The sequence below is a fragment of the Engraulis encrasicolus genome, chromosome 17 (genome assembly GCF_034702125.1).
Source record: "Engraulis encrasicolus isolate BLACKSEA-1 chromosome 17, IST_EnEncr_1.0, whole genome shotgun sequence".
NCBI lineage: Eukaryota > Metazoa > Chordata > Actinopteri > Clupeiformes > Engraulidae > Engraulis > Engraulis encrasicolus.
The window spans coordinates 37,020,357-37,047,687 of record NC_085873.1 but is presented as its reverse complement, the minus strand read 5'-3'; the positions used below and the strand labels follow the sequence as shown (position 1 = coordinate 37,047,687).

Sequence of the window (27,331 nt, the reverse complement as noted above, 5' to 3'; positions counted from 1 at the left end):
GCCTACTTCCGATTCGTGAATTTTACAGTTCTCTTTGAACTCTGCTCCGCGCGCTATTGGATAAAACTCTGATCCGCTGGTCTGATCTACCTGACAACCCAACAATCTATTTTCTGATTGGCTGAATAGCGTGATAACTAGTCTGAACACAGAAGCACTGTTAACAATTTCTGTCGCGTCTTTGGATAGGTTGGATGAATTAATGTGCGACGAATGGATAAGTTATCAAAACTTCAGAGTGTGAAATACCATGTGTGGAGTGTGAGAGTGTGAACAAGCTCAGATGAGTGTGTCACACTCTCAAAGAGTGAGACTTGAGAGCCCTGAACATTGCACATGCTAACACATTTTAAAATGAATCTACTACAACTACTCCAGAGCAAAGACAAAGCTGCTGGCGCTAATTTTGGAACTGGTTGTTAGTTAGCTATGTTACAGGAACACGAATAGCGCGCCATCCTAGCTGTGGTGGATTATGCTAAAACCAAAATAAATAATTGGATTCCAAAAGTGTGACTCCGTACAGGGCTGTATTGGCTTAATTTACATGCAAAGGGTTTCAATGATTTTGACCAACCTCTCCCTCCCTTGTTCATCGTTTTTGTTTTCACGCAACTGAAATCCCAGCTCACTCTTCATGAATGAATCAACTGGTGGGGTGGGTGGTGGTAGTGACGGGCTTTTCTTCCTCTAGGGCTTAGCCACCCCTGTCTCTCAAACCTAGAGACGGGCCTGACCATGATCCATGACTATACCAAAGTTAACCCGTTTAGACATGGCCCCTGTAAACTGGCTGTTACCAGAATGGCAAGGACCATGTCGTTAAGCATCAGTCAAGTCTGTGCAGGGGCAACGAAATTGAAACACCTGTCATTTTACTGTTGGAAGTTTCATGGATAAATTGGACCACCCTAGTGGCCAGTCTTCATCAATTGCACATTGCACCAGTAAGAGCAAAGTGTAAAGGTTCAATTAACAAGGTAAGAGCTGCAGGAATATAGAAATGTGTGTGACCACCAACACAAGGCATAAGCCTTAGCACAGGGAGCTCTAATACAAAAAGGTCAAAAGGTTAAACAAAGAGTAAATATGGAATGGTTACAAGTAGTAGATCACACTTGACCTGATTACACCAGACAACAGTTGGGACACAGTGTAAGGAAGTTCCCTAAAAGAACAGGCCAGTTAAGCATTGGACAAGGCCACTAGACAGACATCTGGGGGTATGTGAAACCACAGTAATCAGAAACATCCTGACTCTGCAACTCAACCAAAGAAACAGCAAACTGTCAAGAAGACAAAGTACCCTAACTGAGGTGAGCCAGAAGAACCAATCAGAATTGAGGGGACACTTTCCATAAAACCACCTTGCAAACACTTAGAAAATCAGAAACGCGCCTTTCTCCGATGATATGACTGATTAAGATGTATCGTTGTAATTGACCTGGGTATTCTCAGTAAACTCTGAACATTTTGACGAATTTGTCTCTGCGTCTCATTCTTCCACCTGCGAACACCAGTGGTGTAGTCTATGTAGAATGCTGGTATACTAATACCCACTTCAAAATTTCTGGGAATTCAGTATACCAACTTAACACTGATTGATCCATTATTCAGAATAGCACAAGTATATACAGTATACCCACTTCAAAAAATGCTCAAATATACCCACCACAAAAAAGTAGACTACACCACTGGCGAACACCATTCTTACAGAGCACAGATTTGCTCAAAATATTGCAATGTTGCAACTATTGGGGGGCTTTTTACTCAATGACGCCGAGCCTTGTGACACAGGGTCAGGAAAGGACGGGAGGAACTAGTTTTAGCCTTGGAGAATTGCATCCTTGGTGAATATTAGGCCACTATAGACCATAAAACGATACAATTGTAGTTGCACGTTTTGCTCGGCAGGTGGCGCCACTGACCAGATGATGTCATGTGCCGGTGTCAGCGCTGCTTGTTTGGCGGCCGTTCTCTAGTTCCTGAACCCTCAAACTGGAGTCAGACCTCTGATGAACTACAGAGTAAAAAAAAAAACATTTTAAGATCAGATTTGGTGGAATGCCTGAACTTCTTTTTGTGTTAACTGTATCAGACACATGTTAAGACATAAAGCCACCAGACTCAGACAACAGCGGGAAGAACAGGAGACTAATTTTGGTTAAATCGAGGGGAGGTGTAAAATTATTTGCACATTTTTCAAAAAAGGTGGACTGCTCCTTTAAGTGTTATGGTACTTGTGAGCTTGCTACACTATATATTCCACACCGACATACAGGGCCGGCCCAAGCCTTCATGGGGCCCAATTTAATCCGGTGACCCCCCCCCCCCCCCCCCCCCACCACCCCCCACCACCCCCCAACATATATGTATATATGTGTGTGTGTGTGTGTGTGTGTGTGTGTGTGTGTGTGTGTGTGTGTGTGTGTGTGTGTGTGTGTGTGTGTGTGTGTGTGTGTGTGTGTGTGTGTGTACGTGCATGCATCTGTCTGTCTGTCTGTTTGTCTGTGTATGTGTGGTCATTGTAAATGGAAAGGTTTTGTCGGCTGAATGTGCATTGCCTTGTACATGTCTGTCTTTACTATCTTTTGAAATGTATTTTTCAAGTGGTTGACTTGCCTTTGTCCATGTCGAATATGTACGGTAGATGTGAAATGTCTTGTGTCTAATGTTTCTATGTATATAATGGTGTCAGATTGTTACATTAGTGTCAACATGTCATATTGATTGATTTATTGGTGCTAAACTAAATAGGCCTGCTTTAATTACTTAACATGCTTGTCTGATCTGTGAGCCTTCAAAGAGACCACACGGCCTCCTGTGTTATTCTGACCCGAGTCGTATACTCGCGCCTGTTTGAACCCGTAGGGCGGCTGGGGAAACTGAGGATTTCCTCAGTTAAGTGAACATTTCCTGCATGGTCCCCGCTGATGGGTTGGCATAACAGAACCATCGGTGTGCTGATTTAGAGTGAGGAGGGGAGGGGGAGAGGAGAATCAATGTCCCCTTTGTGTGGGATGCCAGGTCCACTCCGGCCCCCTGCTTCAGCGAACAAGGCCGGGCCTCTCGTCTCTCCTCACTCACTCACCGCAAGGAACCTGCTTCAGGAAACACTCAGAGCAGCTGGGCATGCAAGGTGCCACTAACGGGAGCGTATGTTCCCCGGGTCCTATGTTCCCTGGGTCCTATGTTCCCTGGGTCCTATGTTCCCCGGTCTTTGTATGGGACCGGGGAACTTAGGACCCTTTTTCTAAAAAAGGGTTATATGTTCCTCGCATTGTCTCTGACAAGGGGATAAGGCCCAGGATACTTGGGCATGCATATTTCTTGCACGAACGGTTGCCATGTGTATTTCATGTCAAGTTTGCGCACAGTGGCAGTCTAACCCCAACCCTGACCCTAACAACAACCTGCGGAAGCACCGGGGAACATAGAACCCTTTTTTGAAAAAAGGGTTCTACTGTAAGTTCCCCGGTAGTGGGGAACATAGGACCCAGGGGACATAGGGACGACCCCCCGCTAACAGCCTCATTACCGGTCAAAGGGACGCAATTGCAAGGTGATATTGAATGTTGAACTCTTAGGTCTAGCTAAAGCAACAGAGACTCACTGAATTCTTCGTTTTGAAAATAGAAGCGCAAGGAGCCTTCAGCTAGGGGAAACACTTTCTGCATTTAAGCTGGGCATTTAAGGTGTGGAAAGCAGTCTTACAACAGGTCAAAGGGTCTTAGAGTCAAGTGCAAGGTGATCTGATGTGTCAAACACATTGTTAGGGTCCAATTAAAGCCAAAAGCTTTTCTTTGACCTTGCCGATTGGAGGTCAGCATTAACCAGATGCTTTTATCCAAAGCAACTTAAAATTATTACGGGGTATTGGTTAAGGTCCCTGGAGCAATGTGGGCTTAAGTGCCTCGTTCAAAGACACTTCTGCCGTCACCTGCCAGTTTTGGTAGGATTTGAACCTGCAACCATTAGGGGTCTTACACACCACGGCGGTAAAGCTTTGCGGAACGGCCGCGTTTTTTACCGGCGTCTGTGAAAATACATTGAAACATATCTCTCCTTAGTCCTTACACACCAACCGGCGGTAGTCGAGCGTCAGTGGCACGGGAGCCGGCTCCGCGGGGCGCTGCATTTGGAAAATAGAAATCGAGTGTATTTTTCACGCCGGCAACCGGCGGTGTCTCATTCAAATGAATGGCAAAGTAGCATGCTAGCTTTGGCTGTGGGGAGGGTTTTGAACAGGACTGGCCGCGCACGCCGACGCTGTCAGTGTGAAAGGCAGAGAAAAACACACTGGCCGATACTAAGCAGAAAGACCGCGTTCGTCCCGCGACCGTTCCGTTCCATCTTGGTATGTTTTGGCCCTTATGATACGGCTTCCCCTAGGTCGGTAGTTGGCCCATGTCCAGGTGGTTGATATGGGGAAGTCCTGTAGCAGGATAGAAGGACTATATTACACTGCAGAGAGAGACGTCCACTTTGTATTAAGGCACACAACATAGAGTAGAAGTTCAACGTAACCCTTTGCACAGAGCCTACATTATAACCTTACTGTCACCAAAACTTCAATGACCAAATCTTAATCTGTTACTTAAGGCTCTGAGCAATGTCATAGCAATGTCATAGCAATGTTGTTTTGTAGTTGAGTCTTCTCAGCTAAGATTGAACGGGCCGCCGGCGGGCCCATCTTCACAAAGAGGCTACAAGACAAGTAATGATGCGGGTAATTTTTTTTCCTGTGTGCCTCTTGAATCTTTTTAGGATTAATTCGTCTTCTGCTATTAACAGGGGTGATAATGAAAAAAAATCCCGAGCCTGAACTTTTTTCCCTGCTTGACGACGACAAGATACTGCATAGTGACGTAACGTAGACCTATTTTGACACATCATTCAAACATTTAATAGCCTGTGTATTACCATTATTCAAGCCTGATAGTAGAAGAAAGCCCTGAACCTGTAACACTTTCTGAGATAAGAATAATCTAATGGCTAATTATTATCAATGTTTTTTTTGCAAACTCTGTCAAGCCTGAAATCAGGCATGGAGCCTGAATACTATCAGCCCTGTATTAAGGTGAGCAGGGGGAGGAAGGAGTCAAATGTAGTAAAAAGCCATTTTGCCCAAAGCTTGTGTGAAATGTATAAGGCTGCAACCTAAAACGAACTGCTGACAACATATCACGGATGCGAAATACAGTATGCATACTGACTGGTCACATGCAAGCTACTGGTTTAACCTTCACAGTATGTGTAGTCAACTTAATGGGAAAAAAATGTTGAGCCAGTAACACAATACAATACTTCGGTACAGAAGTAACTTCAGTAATGTCTAACACTGTTGTGAGGCCATTATAGATTTCCACGGTCTATACCCAAAGTAACATAATCAACATGCTTTTTTTCTTCTTTACTTTTCTATTTCTGTTTTTTTTTTGTTTAAACTGTGAACCACCAAATTAATGTGAATTCAGAGCCATTGATTCAAACACACCCTTTTCTATGCAACAACAACCTCCAACAACTATCTCAGACAAGATACAGGTCTAAGAAAGACATGGAAGAGAGTGACTGTTTGCGTGAAAGCATTGGAGCTTGTTTAATTGCAGAATTAAGAGATAGGGGAGGTCGGGCAGAAAGTCAAGATGTCCATGTACCGTCATTCAGTTTTACCACTCAACATGCTTTATTTCAGCATCCAAAATAATTAAAAACATCTTGAATTATTATACATGTACAACATAAGTACAAAAAACCTCTGGGGACATTTCACCATTGGTGTCTGTTCATTTGGTATTCTTTTGCATTGATTTATTTTCTGCTGTCGAAATGGTGGTTGCTGTAACAAAAATACTTTAAATCATAAAAATTAAGAAAAATAAACCAAACTAAACAAAACAAAACAAAAAAACATACAGAAACAGATGATCTGATGAGAGCTAGAAACCATATTGTTGGGGTGGGATGGGGGGGGAGGGGGTGTAGAACAGACACCAGCGGCATCAAACATAAAACATTTAAAAGGTGGGGAGGGGGGGGACTGTAAGAGGGAAAACAAACCAGTCCACTTGCTTAGCCTGCATTAGACACGAAAACATGCTTCACATCCTCTGCAACTCTAGCTTAGGCTTCGTTTTCCTCTTTCTATCACTTGGTTAACAGTGACACTCAACAGAAAACAGTTGCACTCAACGACAGCTTAAAACATTCGTTCAGCATTTAGCACCAAATGGTCTGGACAGTGAATATCACCCCAGCGACCGGAGAAGAAAGGAAAGTAGCACCTTTTTGCAGTAGTTGGCCTTTAAGATGTTATTCATTTTTTTGTGAATAGAACTTGTGACAATAGTGTAAGATTGCCCTTGTGGAGTTGTGGCAATGATCTTTCTCGATCATGTGTGTGGTCTCCTTTTCTGAGGTAGCAAAACAATTAACTCTTCCCTTTTCACTAAAATACCTGTGAAACTTATTAACCTTTACAGAGAACAATGGCTTTGCGTTCTGGCTCTTTGTCCCCTCGTAGGTGTAACAAAACGAGACTCGGCTGTCATTTTTTGAAATTTATTTATCACCAGAAAATGGTACAAAGCATTTGCTTGTTTTTTTTCATTGTCCTTCCACAGCGGTAAAAAAAAGTCACCAGTATTTCATTTCGTTGTTGGTTTCTTCTTGTTTTTTTTCTCTCTCTTTTTGGAACTCCAGAGGGGGGCTTACACTTTACACAAGTATATATTATTTTCTTGTTGTCGGCTGAAAGACAAAAAAAAAGTTCTGAGTGTCCTTGGTGTCGGTGCTGGATGTTGTAGTGGTCCTCGAAAAAAAATCCAAACCAAAAAAAGCCAAAAAAGAAGAACGTTTTCAAGGTTGAAACAGTGTCTTCGGAAATGGAGTGATAAGCAGGTGGACCGATTTTTTAATGCATAGAGGAAGATTTAGAGATGACGGCTAAAAAAAACAATGTTTTCATGTCCAGATTTATCTTTTTACAAGAAGCACACTGGGCCAACTTCTACACCGAATTCCTGGTTTGAAGCACCAACGTCCATAGGAGCGATGTCAATGATGGGCAGGCGAGATGTTTTCGTTGTTCTGTAGTCGATGACTGTCTTGCCCCATGTGCCGGTGTGCGACTGTTGGAGAAGCGAACAGAAGTGTCATCAGTGACAAATACACATCCAACCAACAACAAGAAAAGAGGAAAATGCAACAACAGTTATCTTTTATTTAATCTTATTTCATTCTCATTTTAGAATTCGCTGAATGTCCTCACTGGGTCTCAATGCATATCTCTATAAGGCTTTTGCAAATAAAATTGCTGAAGGAACACATCTGTGCTAAAGCTAACAAATATGGTAATATGCTAGTGTGCTAAAGTGTAATTTTAGTGAAAGTGAAGTGAAAGCCCAATTGGGAAACTCCAACTCCCATTGACATTGTGACACAGCACTCCTTAGCACACAAATGTCCACGGCACACTGCACACAACAAAATAACATTTATGCCTCACCCGTGCAAGGGGGCAGTGCAGCGGTATGGTACCATGCTCCGAGTACCTCAGTCATGGAGGAGGATGGGGGAGAGCACTGGTTAATTACTCCCCCCACCAACCTGACGGGTCGGGAGTCGAACCGGCAACCTTTGAGATACAAGTCTGACGCCCCTAACCGCTTATGCATGACTGAGAGAGAGAGAGAGAGAGAGAGAGAGAGAGAGAGAGAGAGAGAGAGAGAGAGAGAGAGAGATTGAGCCACTCACCGTGCAGCCATCCTCGGTGACGGTGTATGTGAAGCGGCTGTTGCCCTCGGCTCTGATCTCGATGTCGTTGGATCCCTGGATGAGCAGGGCCTTCTTCAGGTTGCCGGAGGCCCTGTCCATGTAGGCGATGCTGTTCTTGCAGTGGTAGGTGAGGTTCTGGGACGCCTCGTTGGACATCAGACGCATGAAGGTCATCTGGATGTTGACATCCTCGGGATCAGCGCCATCGGTGCCATACTGGAACTGATGGAGGAAGGAGCAGAGATGAATTACGTTAATAGATTAATTACAGATTAATTACATTATTATAACCATTATTATAACCATTATTATTTTGCAGAAATATTATTATAAATGTTTTAAAAAATAATAATAACGAATTAAATATTAGCTGAGCCTCTTGAAGAGACTTGTCATTAGAGGTAGCAATGCTGAGTTAGAAGATGTAAAAACAAAAACCCTGACATAAATTTGATCCGACCAGCTGATGACAATGTGGAATCAAGACAAGTAGATATGCTATTGTTTGGATAAATCCATAGTCTTAGTTATTGAACCAGCCTCTGCTATCCCTTACCTGGAAGCCCTCGGGCATGGACTCGCTGAACCAGACGTGCTTCTTGTCCTTGGTCTTGCTTGTGTACCAGTTCTTCTGGGGAATGTTCTTCTGGGATGGGTAGACGCAGGTCTCGCCAGTCTCCATGTTGCAGAAGACCTTGACGGCATCAAGAGGAGAGCCCTGGTTGGGGTCGACGTAGTAGAAGCCTGTGGCAGGACAGACAATGTGTAAAATTTGAGGCGTGCGTCAAGCAGTTCAAGGCATTACAAGACAAACTGAAGCTGGACTGAGAATTTGGACTTGAGGGGGGTGCTATGGAATCTTTTGCTTCCAATCAAGAGCCAGAATAATGGATTCCTGTCGATGGAATGAGGGACCAGAATGTTGAAAATGGAATCAGGGGGTCAGCATGTTGGAAACTTACGGGACGGAATAATGGATGAAAATACTGGGAATAGAATCAGGGACCAGAAGGTTTGGAATTCCAAGAATATCTAATGGGGTGAATCTGACTGAGGTAGCCCTGGTCCACAATTGTGTGTGAAATGAAGCAAGATTCGTCTGAGATGAGTAAGGACCAGTGCCAGGTCCTCAATTGTGTGTGAAATGAAGCAAGGTTCGTCTGAGATGAGTAAGGACCAGGGCCATATTTGGTGTGAATTGACTGGAGAGCAGATAGTTAGAGACCAGAGGTCAGGGTAGTCAGTAACCAGGCAAATAAAAATGGGTCTGATTGAGTGAATCTGACTGAGGTATACCTGGGGATGCAATTCTGTGTGACATGACTGGGGGGCTACTGTGGTTATCAAGGGAGGTCCAGTGAGGACCCAGAAATTGGGTTCCATGTTAATTGACTGCAGAGAAGGTACAGTAGAGGCCAGAGGTTCGGGTAGTCCAGGGGCCAGGGGTCACTCACCGCTCTTCCACTCGGGGTGGCACATCCTGATGTCACGGCACATGCGGGCGGGGCTCTTCTGGGTGCCCTCGGGGCTGCGGATGTTCTCGATCTTCTGGCTGAGGGTCTTAAGGGTGGTGTCGACATCGACGTCGCGGTCGCGCTGCATGTTGGGGTCGTCGGCTCTGTATCCTCCGCGCATGGGGTCGGGTCCCTTCTCCTGCTGGGGCTGGGGGAAGAAGTCGATGCCGGCGCCGGCGGGTCCAGGGGGGCCTGGGGGTCCGGGAGTTCCAGGAGGACCCTGATGGGCAGGCGCAGAAGGATGAAGAAGAGGTGGGGAGAGAGAACGCAGAGAACACAAGTTTAATAATCTGTTTCTCTAATAGAACCCTGGGTGAAGGAAGATGAAACAAAAGTGGGGAGAGAAGACTATGGGGTAAATAATCTTCTTTTTTTAGGAGGACCCTTATGGGGGAGTATGAAATAGAGGAGGGGAGGAATGTAGAGGCATAGGAGGAGAGAACAAATCATCAGGAAAAAACATGGATCGTTTTTTTTTATTTATTTTTTTAGATTAGTCAGTGATGGTCTATGGTCAGTAATGGTCTAATTTAACCAGGTAGGATACTGGGATGTTTTTCTCTAATTTCTTTTTGTCTTTTTTTGTCATTCCATAATTATAAGGCCTTAATTCTGTATTTCTGTCTTTCACACAGGAAAATTAAATATTATATAAATATTCCAAATGCCATATTGTCAACTGTATATATGTGTATGTGTATGTGTATGTGTATGTGTATGTGTATGTGTATGTGTATGTGTATGTGTATGTGTATGTGCGTGTTCGAGTGCGTGTGCGTCTGTGAGTGTGCGTGTGTGTGTGTGTGTCACTTACAGCAGGTCCCATCTCTCCATTGCGACCACGAGGTCCAGGGGGTCCAACGGGTCCGGGCAGTCCAGCGACGCCATCCTTTCCAGCGGAGCCAGCGTTTCCAGCGGGTCCCTACAACACAGACACACAGCGGTTCTTCTATATGAGCTGATGTTTGGAGATGATCATTGTCGGCTGCACAAACAATTGCAAAACTACAAATGCCAGTGTAAACTGTTAACTGTATTTTGACTATATGTGCTGCGTTGTTACATTTAAGCAGGTTTGTTACCTGGCCACCTGGAAGGGAAGGGATTGGGCCAGGTATTGCAATGACCCTGCTTGTCTGTCTGTATTTCTAGGCGTCTGCACGCAGTGTTATTATTTGGCCTGCAGGTGGCGCCAAACACACAGCATCACATGCATGGGTGTGGGGGGGGTCAGGTTGCTATTCTCTGATTGTTCTTGTTATCTATTGTATCGTCTTGATATTGCAGGGCAGCGTATTCAGCTACTTACTCTGGGTGTCCACACGCAGTGCTATTACTTGGCCTGCTGGTGGCGCCAAACACACGGCATCACATGCATCTTCCATGTGGCAGGCGGCGGGGTGGCTGGTTGGGGTTGGGGGTGTGTCAGGTTGCTATCTCTGATTGTTTTTGTTATCTATTGTATTGTCTCGATATTATGATTGGCTGGAAATGCAGCGTTATTCAGCTACTCACTCTGGGTCCACCAGGTCCGGTAGCTCCAGCAGGTCCTTGCTCTCCTGGGGGTCCCTACAATGCACAAAGAAGCACAAATAAACACACACATTAACACAGGGCCCCTACAATGCACAAAACACATCATGAATACACATATATAGAGCCATGTTGAAGTTGAAGGTTGTAGCTACGGTACAGGTACTGTTGCAATATTCTATTCATTTACACATTATAGTACTATGACATCATGATCATCAACCACTAAGTCAAAGCGATTGCGTGTCATTGAATTTCTCCAGTTTTATGTATGCTCTTTCACTCAAGATGAATATTGGGCGGTTTCCACCCAATTGGGCAGTTTAGAACGACGGCCTGCTGCCGAAAACGCAAAAAGAGCAATGGGTGGATGTTGCTGTATATTTTCTTTCTTAAATTTTCTTTTCCTGTATATTTTTGATTGCAGAAATCAATAGAATTTGATTCAAATTGGGTGAGATTTAGTGCCCTTTTTTTAAAGCATTGTTTGGGCTCGAAATCATCAGGCACATCTGGCAACCCTAGGTGTCACCAACATGGTTAACCAGTGAGGACTATCAGATTTTAGTCATAGTTAATACTTTTCTTAATTTAAATGGTATTACGTATTATTTATAACCTATAATCAAATTATCATTCAATAATAGTGTGATTTGAGAATGATGCTAAGACATCAGTAGAGGATTTTGAACAAAAGTAGCCCTCAGTAGCCCTCGGGTAGCCCTTGCTAGCCCTCAGACCCAGCAATGTCGTGGTCCTCTGCTTTAGAGGGTTACTCACAGCGGGTCCGGGCAGTCCATTCATGCCGCTGAATCCTCTGTGTCCCTTGTGGCCTCTGTCTCCAGCCTCTCCTGCCTCACCCCTGTCGCCTCTGGCACCAGCGGGGCCCTGAGAGAGAGAGAGAGAGAGAGAGAGAGAGAGAGAGAGAGACAGAGACAGAGACAGAGACAGAGTGAGAGAAGCACATGCAATTTAAAAAACAACAACACATGAAATTCATCACAAATTTTGTGTGTAATTTTTAAGGTTGCAACTTGTGTTGATGTGATGTGCTGAGCAGCTGTTAACTTACAGGAGAACCACGGGGTCCAGCGGGACCAGCAGGGCCAGCAGCACCACCGGGACCCTGGAGACGGACGGAGAGTTGAAAGGTCAGAATACATTTTTATTTACATTACAATACATTACATTTAGCTGTTGCTTGTATCATAAGCGACTTACACTTATTTAGGTTCAGGGTATTGGTTACAAGCCCTGGAGCAATGTGTGGGGTTAGGTGTCTTGCTCAAGGGCACTTCAGTCATAGATGAAGGTGCTGGTAAGGGTGGGATTTGAACCTACATCCCTCTGATTTAAAGGCCAGTGCTCTAACCACCGAGCCATGGCTGCCCTAGTGAATGTCTTCACAGTAATGTCGCTGTAATACTGTTGTGTTGTGTTCTGTTGTGTTATTATATATAAGCGCACTAAGACGCTACAGATTTTTAATAGCCTAAGATGGCTGTGCCTTGTATAAAATATTATCTACAATCCAGCAGAGGTGGTAAAACCAGGCTGACCGAGTAAAGGTCCTGCTAAGGTTTTCCTTCTGCCTGTGTTCTCAACACAGGCGATTTCACTATTAGCTCATCAACCTGCCTTAAGGTTAGGTGGCAATAAGGATCAGCTGGTTCATTGACTTGGCTGCAGCAAAAACATTTTTTTTACTCTCTGCAACCAGGTTTTTCCACCTCTACCTACAGTACAGTATGGAGTATGTTGCTGTGATGTATTATTAGCATTTGAGGAACATTTGTGTGGCATTATAACAATGTTACGACGCTATGTCGGTCCACTCACAGCCTCTCCACGGTCACCAGTCTTTCCGGAGGGTCCAACGGGTCCGGGGGGTCCAGGAGCGCCAGGGGCGCCGGGAGATCCAGCATTGCCGGTCTCACCACGGTCTCCCTACAGAGAACACACAAGGGCACGGACAAGGTCACTCAAAGGTCACTTAGTATCATAGCATACAGCTTTTTTTTTTGTTTTATGTTTTATTGCCGTGCTGAAGTTAACATTTCAGGGTCGAGCGCTTGGTAGCGATTGGTACAGGTTTTATATATAGTATAGTATGTCATTGTAATGTGATTTGAAAAGAGTTGCGTGTTTCACTGTGATTGCAAATGGTTTAAAATGATATGAATGCTTCATAATCTGTGTTCACACACTATGCAAGGTGCCTGCTAGATTCAGCATGACCATGGAACAGCAGGAAGTGATGTACTGTATGTGTGCTTCCCCAGAAAGTGATGTAATATAATATCTTCCATGCAACGTAAGGGAAGTGGGATGGTAGAAACGAGAATGTATACCGCACCTTGGGGCCAGCGGGTCCATCGCGACCAGGTGCACCATCGTGTCCAACGTTTCCCTGTGGACGCAGAGCAACACCAGAATCAAAACCACTGCTGCTGCTAGTGGACTCATGAGGATGTTTCATTGTGTCCATCGTGTTGTTTATTTTACGTCCTCTCATGGGTAAAGTAACATATTGTCCTGTGAATCTGTTGACTGTTCGATCTGCAGGACATACAATGTGCAAAGATAGAACTATACAGGATTTCACTATGGCTAGGTAGTTAGGCACTAATGAAGCAAAGTTCAGCTATACACATAGCACGTAGTCCTTGAAGGATTAAGAGTTGGTCCTTACGTCGCGGCCGACTTCACCGGGAGCGCCAGTGAGTCCAGGGGGTCCCATGGGTCCAGGGGGTCCACGCTCTCCATGGGCGCCACCAGGTCCCTGTTTGCCAGGCTCTCCCTAAAGCGCAACAGGAGGTTAAAGTTAAAAGTTAAAGTTAAAAAGGTTTACTTTATACATACAGTAAGCACTGCCTTTATTTTTTTATTTATTTTTTTATTTTATTATTATCATTTTACCTTATGTTTTATCTTAATGTTTTAAATGTTCTTTGACTCTAATATAATTCCTTCTTTCTTCCATGTTTCCTTTCTTTTTTTGCATTTGTTAATCTCGTAAAGCACATTGAGTTGCACCTGTGTATGAAATGTGATATACAAATAAGCTTGCCTTGCCTTGCCTGGCTACACATTGAAGGAGAAAAAGGAAGCAAAACTGGACTCAGCCTGGGCTGGCCTAATAATGATAATATGTAATAGGATTGTTATTTCTTCTTATGAACTAAGGGGCGGATACAACTTTATAAGGATTATTTTAAACAAAAGCACTCACTGGCTACACACCGAAGGGAAGAAGGGGGGCAAGTACTCATTTTATGAAATACATTTTGAAAATGAATCTTCAATTCGTCTGGGCTGCCATAATAGTAATAGTAATAGTTATAGTAAGTAAATTATAGTAAATATAATGACCAATTCTGGTACACTAAGTTTAAGAATACACACAGCCAGTAGGTAATTGCCAGTTCCTGAGAACAAAAAGATAATGGGCCGTTGAAAAGTAAAGGTGCTTACCAGAGGTCCGGGAAGACCGGGGAATCCTCTCTCTCCTCTCTGTCCAGGCATACCAACGATACCACGAGTGCCAGCAATACCCTGAGGTCCAGCGGTACCCATAGCTCCCTGTGGAAGACAAATGCATCATAGCATTAACCCACATGCCTGCAAGTCTCTCGGGCTGTGTGTGTGTGTGTGTGTGTGTGTGTGTGTGTGTGTGTGTGTGTGTGTGTGTGTGTGTGTGTGTGTGTGTGTGTGTGTGTGTGTGTGTGTGTGTGTGTGTGTGTGTGCGTGTGCTTGTGCGTGTGTGTGTGTGTGTGTGCGCGTGTGTGTGTGTGTGCGCGTGCGCGCGTATGCGTGGCTGCCTGTTTTATTTGTAAAGTACGATAGATGGTATTGTAGAGAAGAGAGGTAGAGTAGAGAGGTAGTAGAGAAATGAAGGGTAGAAAAGGGCAGATGTGAAGGAAGGATGATGGTAATGTGGAGAAGAGAAGAGAAGAGAAGAGAAGAGAAGAGAAGAGAAGAGAAGAGAAGAGAAGAGAAGAGAAGAGAAGAGAAGAGAAGAATACAGAAGAATACAGAAGAATACAGAAGAATACAGAAGAATACAGAAGAATAGAGATGGATGATGATGGATGATGATGGATGGTAATGTGGAGAAGAGAAGAGAGGAGAAGAGAAGAGCAGAGAAGAACAGAGAAGAGCAGGGATGGACGATGTATTGTAATGCAGAGTACAGAAGGGGGGAAAGGATGGATAGGAAAGGAGGAGGAGCACTTACAGCAGGTCCGTCGTTACCGGGGGCTCCCTTCTCTCCTCCGGGGCCGGGGGGTCCAGCGGCACCAATCTCACCGGGGCGACCGGCGGGTCCCTTCTCTCCGCGAGCTCCTCTCTGTCCCTCCTTACCAGCGGGTCCGTTGGGGCCTGGGGGTCCAGAGGCACCCTGCAGGAAAGAAAGAAAGAAAGAAAGAAAGAAAGAAAGACAAATGAAAGAGAAAAGAGAAAAAAACAAGCATTAAGTTGACCATTCAAAATCAGCAAATCAGCAAATAGAGTAGTTCAAGTTTAATATAAGAAACTTGGGTAAAAGTAAGCTTAAGACAAACACAATAGTAGTCTATGGTAAGCTATGGCACAATGGTAGGCTATACGTATGTGATAAGTAACAGTCAGAGGTAGAGATGCACCGGATCCTGATTTTTAGGATCCTGGGTTAGCGGATACCGGATCCACTGCTTAAGATCCTGCCGGATCTGGAACCGGATAACGGATCCTACAAAAGGGTTGAAACATATAGTCTCTCGCACACGTGGGCCCTTTTTATTACGTTGACTCAAACTATTTTTTAGACTCATTGGTTTATTGCCACACTGCCTGCAATGGCCGCTTCCAAAGGTCTTTCACTCTATGCAGTGATTGGGGTTGTGAAAGACTAGGCTAGAGACGCACCAGACCCTGATTTTTAGGTAACATGCCGGATACCGGATCCATTGCTTAAGATCCTGCCGGACCCGGATCCTGTGAAAAACCCTATTATCCTGCCGGATCCGGAACCAGAACCGGATCCGGTGCATCTCTAGTCAGAGGTCACTCAGTAGACTTACAGCAGGGCCGGGAGGTCCAACTCTGCCAGCAGCACCAGGGAATCCAGTAGCACCCTATACAGACAAACACACAAATACATACTCATAAACAAACACCCAATAACCAAAGTCCACCTAACATTTATAAAACAGTAACTTTTGTTGAGAGAATTCATTTAGTTTCATCATCAGCAGCATTCATTTTCAGCAGAAACAATTGTATTGACATTCATGGCTAGTCATTAGGGGTAGTTGATCTGCCTGGTAGGAAATAATGAAACTAATGCCACGTTATGCATGTAGGTGGCAGAGGTGAACTAGAATAGCAAGTGTGACAGCTAGCAAGCATGGGTACCATACGTAGCTGGTGATGGAGATGGTTAAAGAGACAAAGAGAAGGCATTGTACAGTAGCTACGTGGCTATCGCTAGCAAATATTGGTTAAATGAGTAAGACCAGCTCGTTATCTATCTGTAGTTAGCTGGGATGGGTAGACCTACAGTGTAAATAGCTCGTAGGCTACAGTGATTAGCAACCTGGATTCAGAAGCAACAATCCAGTGCCACATGTTCCAAAAGACCAGGTTTTACCTGTCCAATTGGTACATTGTTGAACAGATAAAGCCCAAGTCATCTGCAATATGTGGCACAAGGTTGTAGGTTCGGAATCCAGGTTGCTCATAACCGCTTGAAGAGATGCGTGCAGTAACAAAGTACAAAGTATCAAACTAGCAGAGATTGCTACTACGTATAGTTCCATAACTAGCCAGCCAGAGATTGGTACAATACAAAGGTCTGGTGTTTTATCTCTACTGTTTGATTTCTACAAGTACTTACAGGAGGTCCAGCACCTCCACGAGCTCCCTTGGCTCCAGTGGCTCCAGCGGGGCCCTGTTACAACAAGAAGACACAGCACACATGACTTACTACAAACAAATACAATACAAAAACAAATATAAATACAAATACAAATACAGATACAGATACAGATACAGATACAGATACAGATACAGATACAGATACAAAGCCTTTTACTGTCATTATGCAAAGTATAATGAGATCTTAGTATAATGAGATCCCTATGAGGCACACAGGTCTTGAGAGATGAAGACAGTCCTGCAAGTGTGTGTTCAGTATTGGGACAGCTTTGGGGAAGAAGCTACAGGAAGCTACATGCTTAATCACCCACACAATAAATTAAAATAATGTAAAATAAAGCAGTTAAATATAAAGATACGTAGTGGTAATCATACGGGGCAAATTTTAAAGACAGAACTTCTTTGTCATTAAGGACAAAGCACGAATGACTTCATGCTTACTGACCTAACACACATTTACAAACAGAACAGAGAACATAGAACAGTTGAACATAATCAATAGTTCTTGTATAACTTTGTATCATTTTTAATACTTGTGATGATAACTGTAGTGGGAAATTTGAAAACAAAAAAGAGAACTTGTCCTCTGCCAATCCGCACTGAGGCCACTAGAGACCCGGAGAACAGATGGATTGTGGGTAATGCAGTTCTCTCTAATTTCTCACCTGAGGTCCAGCAGCTCCTACAGGTCCGGCGGGTCCGGGGGCACCACCGTCTCCCTTGGGTCCAGTGGATCCCTTATCTCCCTTAGCTCCGGGGGCTCCATCCATACCCTGCACAACACCACACAGCACAACAGCTCAGCACAACACCACACAGCACAACAGCTCAGATAACACTCAAATAAGTTAGTCTTTTAGCCCTGAAGAAGGATGGACGCGACCGAAATGCATCGGCTATCAATGGTGTCCAGGTATAAATGAAGGACTTTTAATACGGACTTCAGAGTGCCTCGGACCCTCTCTCTCTCTACTCAAATAAGTTACTATGAGTAGTACTGTGCTGTACTAATTGACAAACATCTTAATTGTTGTGATTGAAGTTCATTTGTTTTCAGCTTAATTCCATGTAAGATGCTAATATGATAGTATAATAGTATCATAGTAGGAGAGAGTAGAAGCCATTAATGTCAGCACTGCACCAGAGATTCTTAAAGTATGGTCCAGTCTCTCTGAATGCACTCTATGATGGTTTTTTTTTCGTCTGTAGAGGGTTACGGTAATTCATCCTTTAGTTAGATTAATCCAATGGACAGCACCACATGTTATTAACACCACATGTTATCCTCATATACTGTATGTTTCTCTACATAATGTAGAACCTATACAGTAATCCTGGGGATGGGGTGTGGGTGTGTGGTGGATGGCATGCAGGTGTGGCTCACTCACAGGGGGTCCAGCGAATCCAGCAGGTCCAGGGGCACCACCCTCTCCGCGCTCACCCTAGAGGGCACACAGGGGTCAAAGGGTCAAAGGTTAGAGAGAGACTAGCCGCCTTACAATCATAAGCATAGTAAGTGAGCAAGTAAGTAAGTTTAATTTATATAACGCAGTTAAACAGCAAGAACTGACCAAAGTGCTGTACAGTGTCAAACTAGAAGACACAAATTCAACAATAATGCAATTGAGAATACAGCAAGACAAGGTCAAGCAACAAGAATAAAATACAATAAAATACTGAAGGCATTCCACAATGTCATAAAAAGGCAAGATAATAGAATGGAGATAAAGAAAGAACTAGGAGGCAAAGGCCAATGTGTAGAATTAGTAGACAAAATGATGTGTTTTGAGTCTGGATTTAAAAGTAGTGGTTGTGGGAGTAGATCTGATGTCAGGGGTCAAAGTCAGGGCAAAGGCATGGATGTTACAATGGCTAATTTTGTAGCAGTTGCTAGTGCTACATTATTTGGAGGGGCTATGGGCAGTCTAATAGAACTACGTAGACCGGGAATTCTGTGGGAACACAACAAACGTTGATAGTGGCAGGGGTTAGTGAGCTGGGTAATAAGGTGGCTGAAGGATCATTTATTAAATTCGTCAATAACTGTGTGGCCATCCTACTATAGGCATATATCACTGGAGCAATAACTAAGCTGTTTGGTCTCTACAAGGGCTAGTAAGAAGGCAAGTGTCAAAAGACACACAAATGAAAGTAGTGGGCAATATCATTAGCATTGCTCTTATTGCTATTATCTAGCCCTAGATTTGTGTATGAATCCCCTAATGTCTATTTGCACATTCAATAGCAAAATATCAGAAGAAAAGCTGTAACTAGATCTATACTTCTTATTAAAAAAAAACAACCAAGATACCAACTAATCTGCTTGTTTATCTAGTGATGCATCTCTTGAACATTAGTGGACGGTCACAGGAAGCTTACAGAGGGCTAACAGGAAGTGGAGAGAAGGGAAGAAGGAAGTGGAGGGTAGTGCAAAAGGAAATGGAGGGTAACAGCGAAGGTAAGTCAACCACTGGGTATAAATGGGTACGTTTTCCAGGGCCCAGGGAAAGAGGGGCCCCATAATCTGGTCCTCATCCCAATGTATGTATTGGGTGGAGGTAACTTTGTAAGATGACTTTCTCCTAGGCCCAGGGAAAGCTGTCTGCGGCCCTGGTAACAGGTAGGGTCAGTAAGGTCATAGGCAGCTAAGTGAGTTAGGGCAGTGGTTCTCAAACTTTACTTTACAGGTTCTTTACTTAACGCACCCCCTCTCCTGTGCCGAAGACAAGCCGCGCACCCCCAACACAAATTTACGCATGTGTATATGCACTAAAAATGTTTTAAGTGATTAATTACAATGATTCTTGCTTGAGACATTAATCAATACCTTAATGACTTAAAATGGGGACCATAACATGTTATAATTTGGTCTTAATTTGACCTAACTATAATGTTTGCAAGCATAATTTTGGTCACAACCTCAACACAAACAAAATTCTGTGCACCCCCTGAAATCTCTGGTGCACCACCAGGGGGGGCCCGCACCCCAGGTTAAGAACCACTGAGTTAGGGTACAGTAAGTGGAACATGGAGGTAAAGGAAATATAGACCAGGGTAATAGGATGATGTGGAGGTAAGAGTAAGGAAGTGGAGCGGAGAGTAAGTGGGTCCTAGTTCATAAGACGCTAAAGATTGGGGGACAGAAAGTGCAGAGTGGATTTTGTCGGAGTTTAGTACTTACAGGGGCACCACGAGCACCACCAGGTCCGGCAGGTCCAACGGGGCCACCCTCACCCTAGCGAAACCAGAGCAAAATAAATAGGAAATGAAATGATGGAACTTCCTGGGTACATACTATCCCAAGGAACACATCGATCAATGTCAGTATACTGTATATACAATTCAAAGTCAAAGTCAAAGCTAACTTTATTATCCCAGAAGGGAAATTCAAATGGTCAGTTAATACATTTCAATGTACTGTATGCGTTTTACCAAAGACAGTGACGAATAAAACAGTGTTTTTATGTTCCTTACCTTCTCACCAGGAGCACCAGAAGGTCCGGGGGGTCCAATGGGGCCAGTCAGACCACGGGGGCCATCTTTGCCACCAGCACCATCGGGTCCCTTGGCACCAGGCTCACCCTATGGACACAAGACAATAGCATGGGATTAATGGCATGCAACTCATCATTCAGTTGATAGTGTTGCTGTTGTTGCTCTTCTATGATTGCATCTGGACTGAATTGTGCTTAATCATTTTTTGTGGTGATGAAAAAATGCTTATGAGAGCCTTTGTTAGCTAATGCTAGAGAATTCTTAGCATTAACAACAGAAACTTCTGTTCACTAGCTACCCTGTCTGTCATTAGTTTGGGCCAATTAGAGTAGAATGGTTGCCTGGTTAACACCAGACCTAATCACAAGTGAGATTTCAGATCGAAACGATTGTGTTGAACTAAAGGCAGTATGGGAGTTCCCATGCTAGTAGATGCTGCACTGATTGATGGATAGATGGGCACTATAAGAGGTTCCTCTACCCTAATGTGGGCAGTGGGCACTAACATCATTTGATGGCTGGTTGGAGTATGATGGGATCTACTGTAATGACTGACTGCTAGGTGGGCCGTACTGTAACGCTTGATACTGTCAATGACTATGAGGTAGCGGGCAAACTCACTCTGTCTCCTCTGCCTCCGGGCATTCCTCCAGCACCACGCTCTCCGGGCATTCCCTGCATTCCGGGGGGTCCCAGGGCGCCAGCGGCACCAGCAGCGCCAGCCTCACCCTACAGATGGATAGATAGATAGATGGATGGATAGATAGATAGATAGATAGATAGATAGATAGATAGATAGATAGATAGATAGATAGATAGATAGATAGATAGATAGATAGATAGATAGATAGATAGATAGATAGATAGATAGATAGATAGATAGATAGATAGATAGATAGAGCGAGAGATACAGTAGAACGAGAGACAGACAGAGAAATAACAAGAGATCAGCAGAGCTCGTAAGCAACTTAGACAGGAGTCATCTTGTCATACTGTTTCATATTTGCTTTGATAACTGCTCTTGTTCTTGTTGTTGTTCATGTGTATGTCTTTTGTCGTACCTTAGCACCATCGTTACCAGCAGGTCCATTAGCACCACGAGGTCCAGTGGGTCCAGCAGGGCCATTGGCTCCACGCTCTCCGGGGTGACCTCTGTCTCCCTGGGGAAGGAAGAGCACAGCGAGCCCCCGTTAGCATGGATGTAGCCGTTAGCACAGATATAGGCATTAGCATGGATGTAGGAGCTAGCGTGGATTTGGCAGTTAGTATGGCGGCACAAGAGGCAACATGGATACACTCACAGAGATAATATGGATAACATGCTTAGGTTGGTTAGGGGGTTGGTTTTCAATTACATTTCAATTAACAGGGAGTAGGCTACTGGAGGGGTGTTAAAGTACCCCCCACCAAAAAAAACTTAGAACTACTTGCACCCTCAAAGACAGGGGAGATACATCATTTTGCTATTTACGTTAATAAAAAATGTATAAACGTTCACAGGTAAGTTTCCGCTTCAAATGGCTGTATACCCCAGTTTAAGAGTGCATAAATTCACACTGTGTTGGCTTTCAATTACTATGTGTGGAGTGACTTTGGGGGTAGGACATGGGGGAAGCTTACGGGGCATGGGTGGTGGGAGTGGGGGTTTTGAAGTGGGGTTTGGTGGATCTTGGGGATGTAGATATAGGTGGCAGAAAGGAGGATGGAGTGGTGCATTCGCATCCACACCTTTGGGCTCCCTAAATGAGGCTTTCTCAACTTTTTTTCTGCAGACAAATGAGTGGAGTGCAGCAGCAGTAATATTTTTAAGAAAGGTGTAAGGCAGGGGTATTCAATTAAATGTCAACGAGGGCCAGTTTTTCCAAATTCCTCCCAATAAAGGGGCCGAACTATATGTATGTATTATGGTTGCCGACTGTCAATGAAAAAAATATGGGAGCCTTCACTGAAGTGGAGGGTCTGGGGGTCCTCCCCCAGAAACTTTTGCATTTCTTAGATGTCATTTCCCGCATTTTAACGTCCCATGTCCCGTTTCAGCACGATAACGGAACCCATACTTTTAGCTCTACATTCCAAAAAAAACGATTCTGTATTTCAGGGTGCTTGTGGGGGGCCAGAACCTCGCTGTCCAAGGGCCGCATCTGGCCCCAGGGCTGCCATTTGAATAGCCCTGGTGTAAGGGGTCACTTACTCTTGGTCCAGATGGTCCGGAGGGACCAGCCTCACCAGTCAGACCCTGTGGCGGAGGGAGGAGAGAGAGAGAGAGAGAGAGAGAGAGTTAGCAGAGAGCAAAGAACGACTACACAATAGGCTACCTATAACAGTATGCATGAGTGTAGGAAACAACACATAACACCACAGTTTAAGATGTGCATGTGTGTGAAGAGTGAAACCTTTTTCCAGAATGTGGGATAGGATGTATTGTAGAGAGATATGGTGCGTGTGTGTGTGTGTGTGTGTGTGTGTGTGTGTGTGTGTGTGTGTGTGTGTGTGTGTGTGTGTGTGTGTGTGTGTGTGTGTGTGTGTGTGTGTGTGTGTGTGTGTGTCTGTGTGTGTGTGTGTGTGTCTGTGTGTGTGTGTGTGTGTGCGTGTGCGTGTGCGTGTGTGCGCGCATGCAAGAGAGAGAGAGAGAGGGAGAGAGAGAAAGATGGAGAAGGAAAGAGAAAAAAGAGAGTTGGGGGAGAGAGACAGAGAGATAGAGGGAGAGAGAGAGATACGAAGAGAGAGAATCGTGAATTCATGAATGTGTGTGTGAAATGTGTTCTCACCTGCTCTCCTCCCTTGCCAGGCTCGCCAGTAGCTCCCTGAGGTCCGGGCAGGCCCTGATAAACACAAACAAGTGGAGATGCTTAGTTAGTTACCAAGTAAATGCTCAGTACATTCAAGAAACAGTTAGCTACCGTACCTTGACATCGAATGCTGGGTGTTGTACGACTGCATGTGTTTTGCATCTGCAGTTGTTGTTCTGTATATCTCCTGTGCACATTGTATTTGCTAGTTATGTTGGCTATGATTATGTCCTCTTTTGAAAGTTGCTTTGGTTATAAAGCGTCTGCCAAATGCAATGCAATGTAATGTAATGTAATGTGTGTGCTTTTTGACAATGCTTTTTGTATCTCAGATTTCTAATGTTTAACCTCTCAGAAATATTGATGAATACGAAGTTTAAGTAGCAGGTTGAGTTAGAAAATAAAATAAAAATTGAAATGTTTTATCTACCTGGAATCCGGGTGGTCCGGCGGAGCCAGCCTCTCCCTTCTCTCCAGCGGGTCCCTGAGGAACAGGAAACAGGAAGTGACATCGTTAGAACATCAACAGTGCATCAGGTGAATGAAGAATGTGGCTCAGCGATGGCCATTACTGATGAATGAAATGTGTCTCAGTGAATTCAGGATGTATGTATTGAGTATTGTATTAAGTTTTGAAGATGTTTCCCTTTGTGTTTATGTGTGTATTGTACTGCATGTATGCTTATGATGTTGTTTAGTGTGATTTAAACAGTAGACTTCTGTAGGTTGGCGGCAGTGTACATATTCAGAGAAGCCAGGCCCAGGTGAGTGTACAAGTGAACAGTGAAAGGTAGTTGTACTATATAAATACTGTGCCAAATGATTCTAGGATGTACAGCTGTGTGGCAGGTCAGGTGAAATATGGGTTGTAGGTAGTGTGTTCATACAGTATGCGTACTGTGTCAAACTGAACAGGGTGAAAGGATTGCGAGGTATCGTGTGAACGGGGTGAAATGAGAGTAAAAGTTGGGTTTACTCACAGCAGGTCCGGGGGCACCAGGAGCGCCAACATCACCATCTTTGCCGGGGGCACCCTTCACAAGAGAGCGACAACGAAAACAATTAACATTTTACTCCATGCAAATCCTACTACCCCTACTACAAAAATGTAGACTTCCTCCTACAGCACGAGTACCTTCGTGGTCCTCATAGTATTCTCTGCTGTTTAATAAGATAGCTGCTCATCACATATATAATATGCTCTATTGTTCAATAACCTACCACACTCTCAAACACAGTGCCTTCTTGGTCCACCCACTGACTATGCTCTTCTCTTTGGCATGTGTTAATCAAGCTAACATCTGCTACATGTAGGTCTACTACAGGTATATTTAAACATGTGAATGTGGGGCTGCCGTGGCTCAGGGGGCTAAGGATCCTCTCTATCTCCTACTCATTTCCCGCCACCATCTTTGACTGTCTATCTTACTATGTAATAAAGGCTTAAAAAAGCCATAAAAGAAATGACAAAATGTGAATGTGATACTTACAACAGCGCCCATGGCTCCACCAGGTCCCTTCTCGCCAGCCTTACCAGCCTCGCCCTGTGGATGACAAAGGGGACAAGAGGTAAGATATACTGTATATTTCAACCCGATACCAGAATGGCAATTGTAATGTATTACTTAAGGCCCTTTGTAATGTCATAGTAACGTAGTACTACGGTAGTACTATGATAGTGCTATTGTAGTGCTATGGTGGTTAAGTATTTTTAACAGCTATTACATCGCTCCTCTGGCAGAACGGCGTGCATTAGGAAGCTACTGTATATTGAATTTATGCTGAAATATTAAAATCATACGGTAGATCACAATGCTATTGGCTAAATGTACCATTTTATGTCCTGTAGGCCTACTATATAAACATTCAATATGACTTGCATGACTTGAATGGCAATGAAAAATATTTTTGACAACAATTTTCTGTGATGTAAAAAAGATAGGTGATTGGCTTTAAATCTAATGCTATTTTAAATCAGCAGAGGTTTTTTGGGGGTATAATTTTCAACATAGCACAGCAGCAGTAACTTACTCCGGGTCCCTTGGGTCCGGGGAATCCCATGACTCCAGGCTGTCCCCTGGCTCCAGTGGGGCCTGGGGGTCCAGAGCGGCCATCTTGTCCGGGGGCACCCTGTATGAAGACACAGAGAAGAAGGGACACAAACAATTACACTTTTAAAAAGAAAAATACAATACAGTGCTGAGGGTGTTGTGGCACAGCGTGCTAAAGCATTGTTCCATATAGTGTGTCCATATAGTTGGAACTTCTGTCATTCAATCCTCTATCATCAAACAGGCTAAATGTTTATACACCACTATGTCTCAGTCAGAAACTCTTTAAATATACAGCACTAAAAGGCTCCAGAAGTAGCCAATGTGTTCTAGGTACATTTGTATCTACTAGTGGTAGTAGTAGTAGTAGTGGTAGTAGTAGTAGAGGACACAGTTTTAGCAGTCTGAAGGCGAATTGAGTGTTTTTTCCCTTTAATTTCACTAGTGTGGTCCTGCATGCTTATGGGGAGTTGGGTTCGAGTCAGGCCTGGGTCATATCACAACCCTACCTCATCTCTCTTCACCACTTGTTTCCTGTCCCGATCTTCAATGTCTCTGTCATAATAAAGACTTATTATAAGATACAGCACTAAAAAGACCAAACTAAGGGCACAACCCTTAAGGACAGGAGACCACATTATACTTGACTTTGCTGCAAGACATACCGTGCCCAACTCCTGTCATTACAGGGATAAACAAAAGCCTTGCTGTGCTTTGCTATTGCTTGCTTGTAACATGTAAACTACATTATGGGGAATAGATGCAACCTTGCTTTGGCAATCATGCCTTCATCACAGAGGTATTAATATGGTAGCATAACTGACATTGTTTGGTGTTATTCCTAAGGCCTGATGATTGCATGTCACTGCAAATTGCCATGGCAAGTGCCTGTGTTTGATTATGTTCTGGTGGCTAAGATGTATTATTAGCTCATGTAGCTTGTCCATTGATGATTTGTTTGTTTGTTTGATTGAGATTATTTGTACTTACAGCAGCTCCAAGGCACTGTCATTACAAAGGTTAGAAAAACTGCTGGTGCTATTCCTCGGTTGTATAAATGTATAATGAATAACCAAATATACTGAATAAATACTGCAGTGTTTTGGTAATGAATCATTAGAATCACTATTATGACTGAAAGGTTGAGACTGAATGTATGATTGTATTGTCACTCCAAGCTACCATGGGAAGTGGTTATGTTCGATTATTTGCTTGTTTATATTGATTATTTGTTTACATTGATGTTGTTGTTTGTTTAGATTGCTTATTTGTACTTACGACAGCGCCGGTCTTGCCATCAGGTCCAGGAGCACCAGGGCTGCCAGTCATTCCCTACAGGGCAACAAGATTAATCATAGACAATTAATTAATCAACGCAATTAATTACTTAGAACACACATCTGTAGTGTGGAGAGAGAGAAAGAGAAAGAGAGAGACAGAGACAGAGAGCGTGAGAGATCGAGATAAACAGGGAGAGTGAGAGAGACAGAGGGAGAGAGAGAGAGAGAGAGCAGCAAAGAGAGAGAGAGCAGCAAAGAGAGAGAGAGACAGAGAGAGAGAGCAGCAAGGAGAGAGAGAGACAAAGACAGAGACATAGACAGGGACAGAGACACAGTGCTGTTACAATATCAGGTCAGAGCTCCACTCCTCAGCAGTCCTCACCTTGGAGCCGGGCAGACCAGGCTCTCCGGGACGTCCAGCCTCACCAGTGGATCCCTTAGCTCCCATGGGGCCAGTGTTACCGCGCTCACCAGGGGCTCCCTAAGAGACAGAGAGAGAGAGAGAGTGGGAGAGAGAGAGAGAGAGAGAGAGAGAGAGAGAGTGGGAGAGAGAGAGAGAGAGAGAGAGAGTAGGATAGAGAGAGAGAGAGGGCATGAGTCTCAACTCTTTCAAACACAGCCCCTATTTTATGTGTGTCGCAACCACAATGGCAGTGATCAAGGTAAAAATGTGTCACTAAAGACGATCTGTAAGGTAATGTAATACATTTTAAAAAATTATAAAATAAAATAAATAATAATAATAATAATGTGATAATAATGCGTTTTGTTGTTGTTTTATTGTAAAGACACAGCCCCTGTCAGAAACCAGCTGTCACCAGAATGGCAAGGACCAAGTCATAATGCATTACTAAAAGCCCTGTGTAATGTCAGGTCATAGTGGTATAGTACATTACTATGGTAGTATAATCTTTTCAGTGACTATAACAATATTGAACTGGTGGTATGGTGTGGATTATGGGGCTACAGGAGAG

General features: G+C 43.9%; 1 protein-coding gene across 1 annotated transcript in view; it reads right to left on the bottom strand.

The window, feature by feature from the left end:
* Positions 1 to 5,665: 5,665 nt before the first annotated feature.
* Positions 5,666 to 27,331, bottom strand: part of LOC134466835 (collagen alpha-1(I) chain-like) — a 42,888-nt gene continuing 21,222 nt past the window's right edge. The window contains exons 23-51 of the mRNA XM_063220719.1: positions 26,740 to 26,838; positions 26,356 to 26,409; positions 25,058 to 25,156; positions 24,517 to 24,570; positions 24,007 to 24,060; positions 23,457 to 23,510; positions 23,006 to 23,059; positions 22,429 to 22,473; positions 21,299 to 21,397; positions 20,859 to 20,966; positions 20,217 to 20,324; positions 19,924 to 19,977; positions 18,131 to 18,184; positions 17,408 to 17,515; positions 16,702 to 16,755; positions 15,887 to 15,940; positions 15,064 to 15,225; positions 14,301 to 14,408; positions 13,519 to 13,626; positions 13,183 to 13,236; positions 12,666 to 12,773; positions 11,899 to 11,952; positions 11,607 to 11,714; positions 10,809 to 10,862; positions 10,108 to 10,215; positions 9,234 to 9,513; positions 8,336 to 8,523; positions 7,759 to 8,001; positions 5,666 to 7,133 (exon numbers count right to left, since the gene is read on the bottom strand). Of these exons, the coding sequence (XP_063076789.1) occupies positions 6,987 to 7,133; positions 7,759 to 8,001; positions 8,336 to 8,523; positions 9,234 to 9,513; positions 10,108 to 10,215; positions 10,809 to 10,862; positions 11,607 to 11,714; positions 11,899 to 11,952; positions 12,666 to 12,773; positions 13,183 to 13,236; positions 13,519 to 13,626; positions 14,301 to 14,408; positions 15,064 to 15,225; positions 15,887 to 15,940; positions 16,702 to 16,755; positions 17,408 to 17,515; positions 18,131 to 18,184; positions 19,924 to 19,977; positions 20,217 to 20,324; positions 20,859 to 20,966; positions 21,299 to 21,397; positions 22,429 to 22,473; positions 23,006 to 23,059; positions 23,457 to 23,510; positions 24,007 to 24,060; positions 24,517 to 24,570; positions 25,058 to 25,156; positions 26,356 to 26,409; positions 26,740 to 26,838 (2,874 nt within the window). The 3' untranslated portion in view covers positions 5,666 to 6,986. The remainder of the gene's footprint in view (positions 7,134 to 7,758; positions 8,002 to 8,335; positions 8,524 to 9,233; positions 9,514 to 10,107; positions 10,216 to 10,808; positions 10,863 to 11,606; positions 11,715 to 11,898; positions 11,953 to 12,665; positions 12,774 to 13,182; positions 13,237 to 13,518; positions 13,627 to 14,300; positions 14,409 to 15,063; positions 15,226 to 15,886; positions 15,941 to 16,701; positions 16,756 to 17,407; positions 17,516 to 18,130; positions 18,185 to 19,923; positions 19,978 to 20,216; positions 20,325 to 20,858; positions 20,967 to 21,298; positions 21,398 to 22,428; positions 22,474 to 23,005; positions 23,060 to 23,456; positions 23,511 to 24,006; positions 24,061 to 24,516; positions 24,571 to 25,057; positions 25,157 to 26,355; positions 26,410 to 26,739; positions 26,839 to 27,331) is intronic.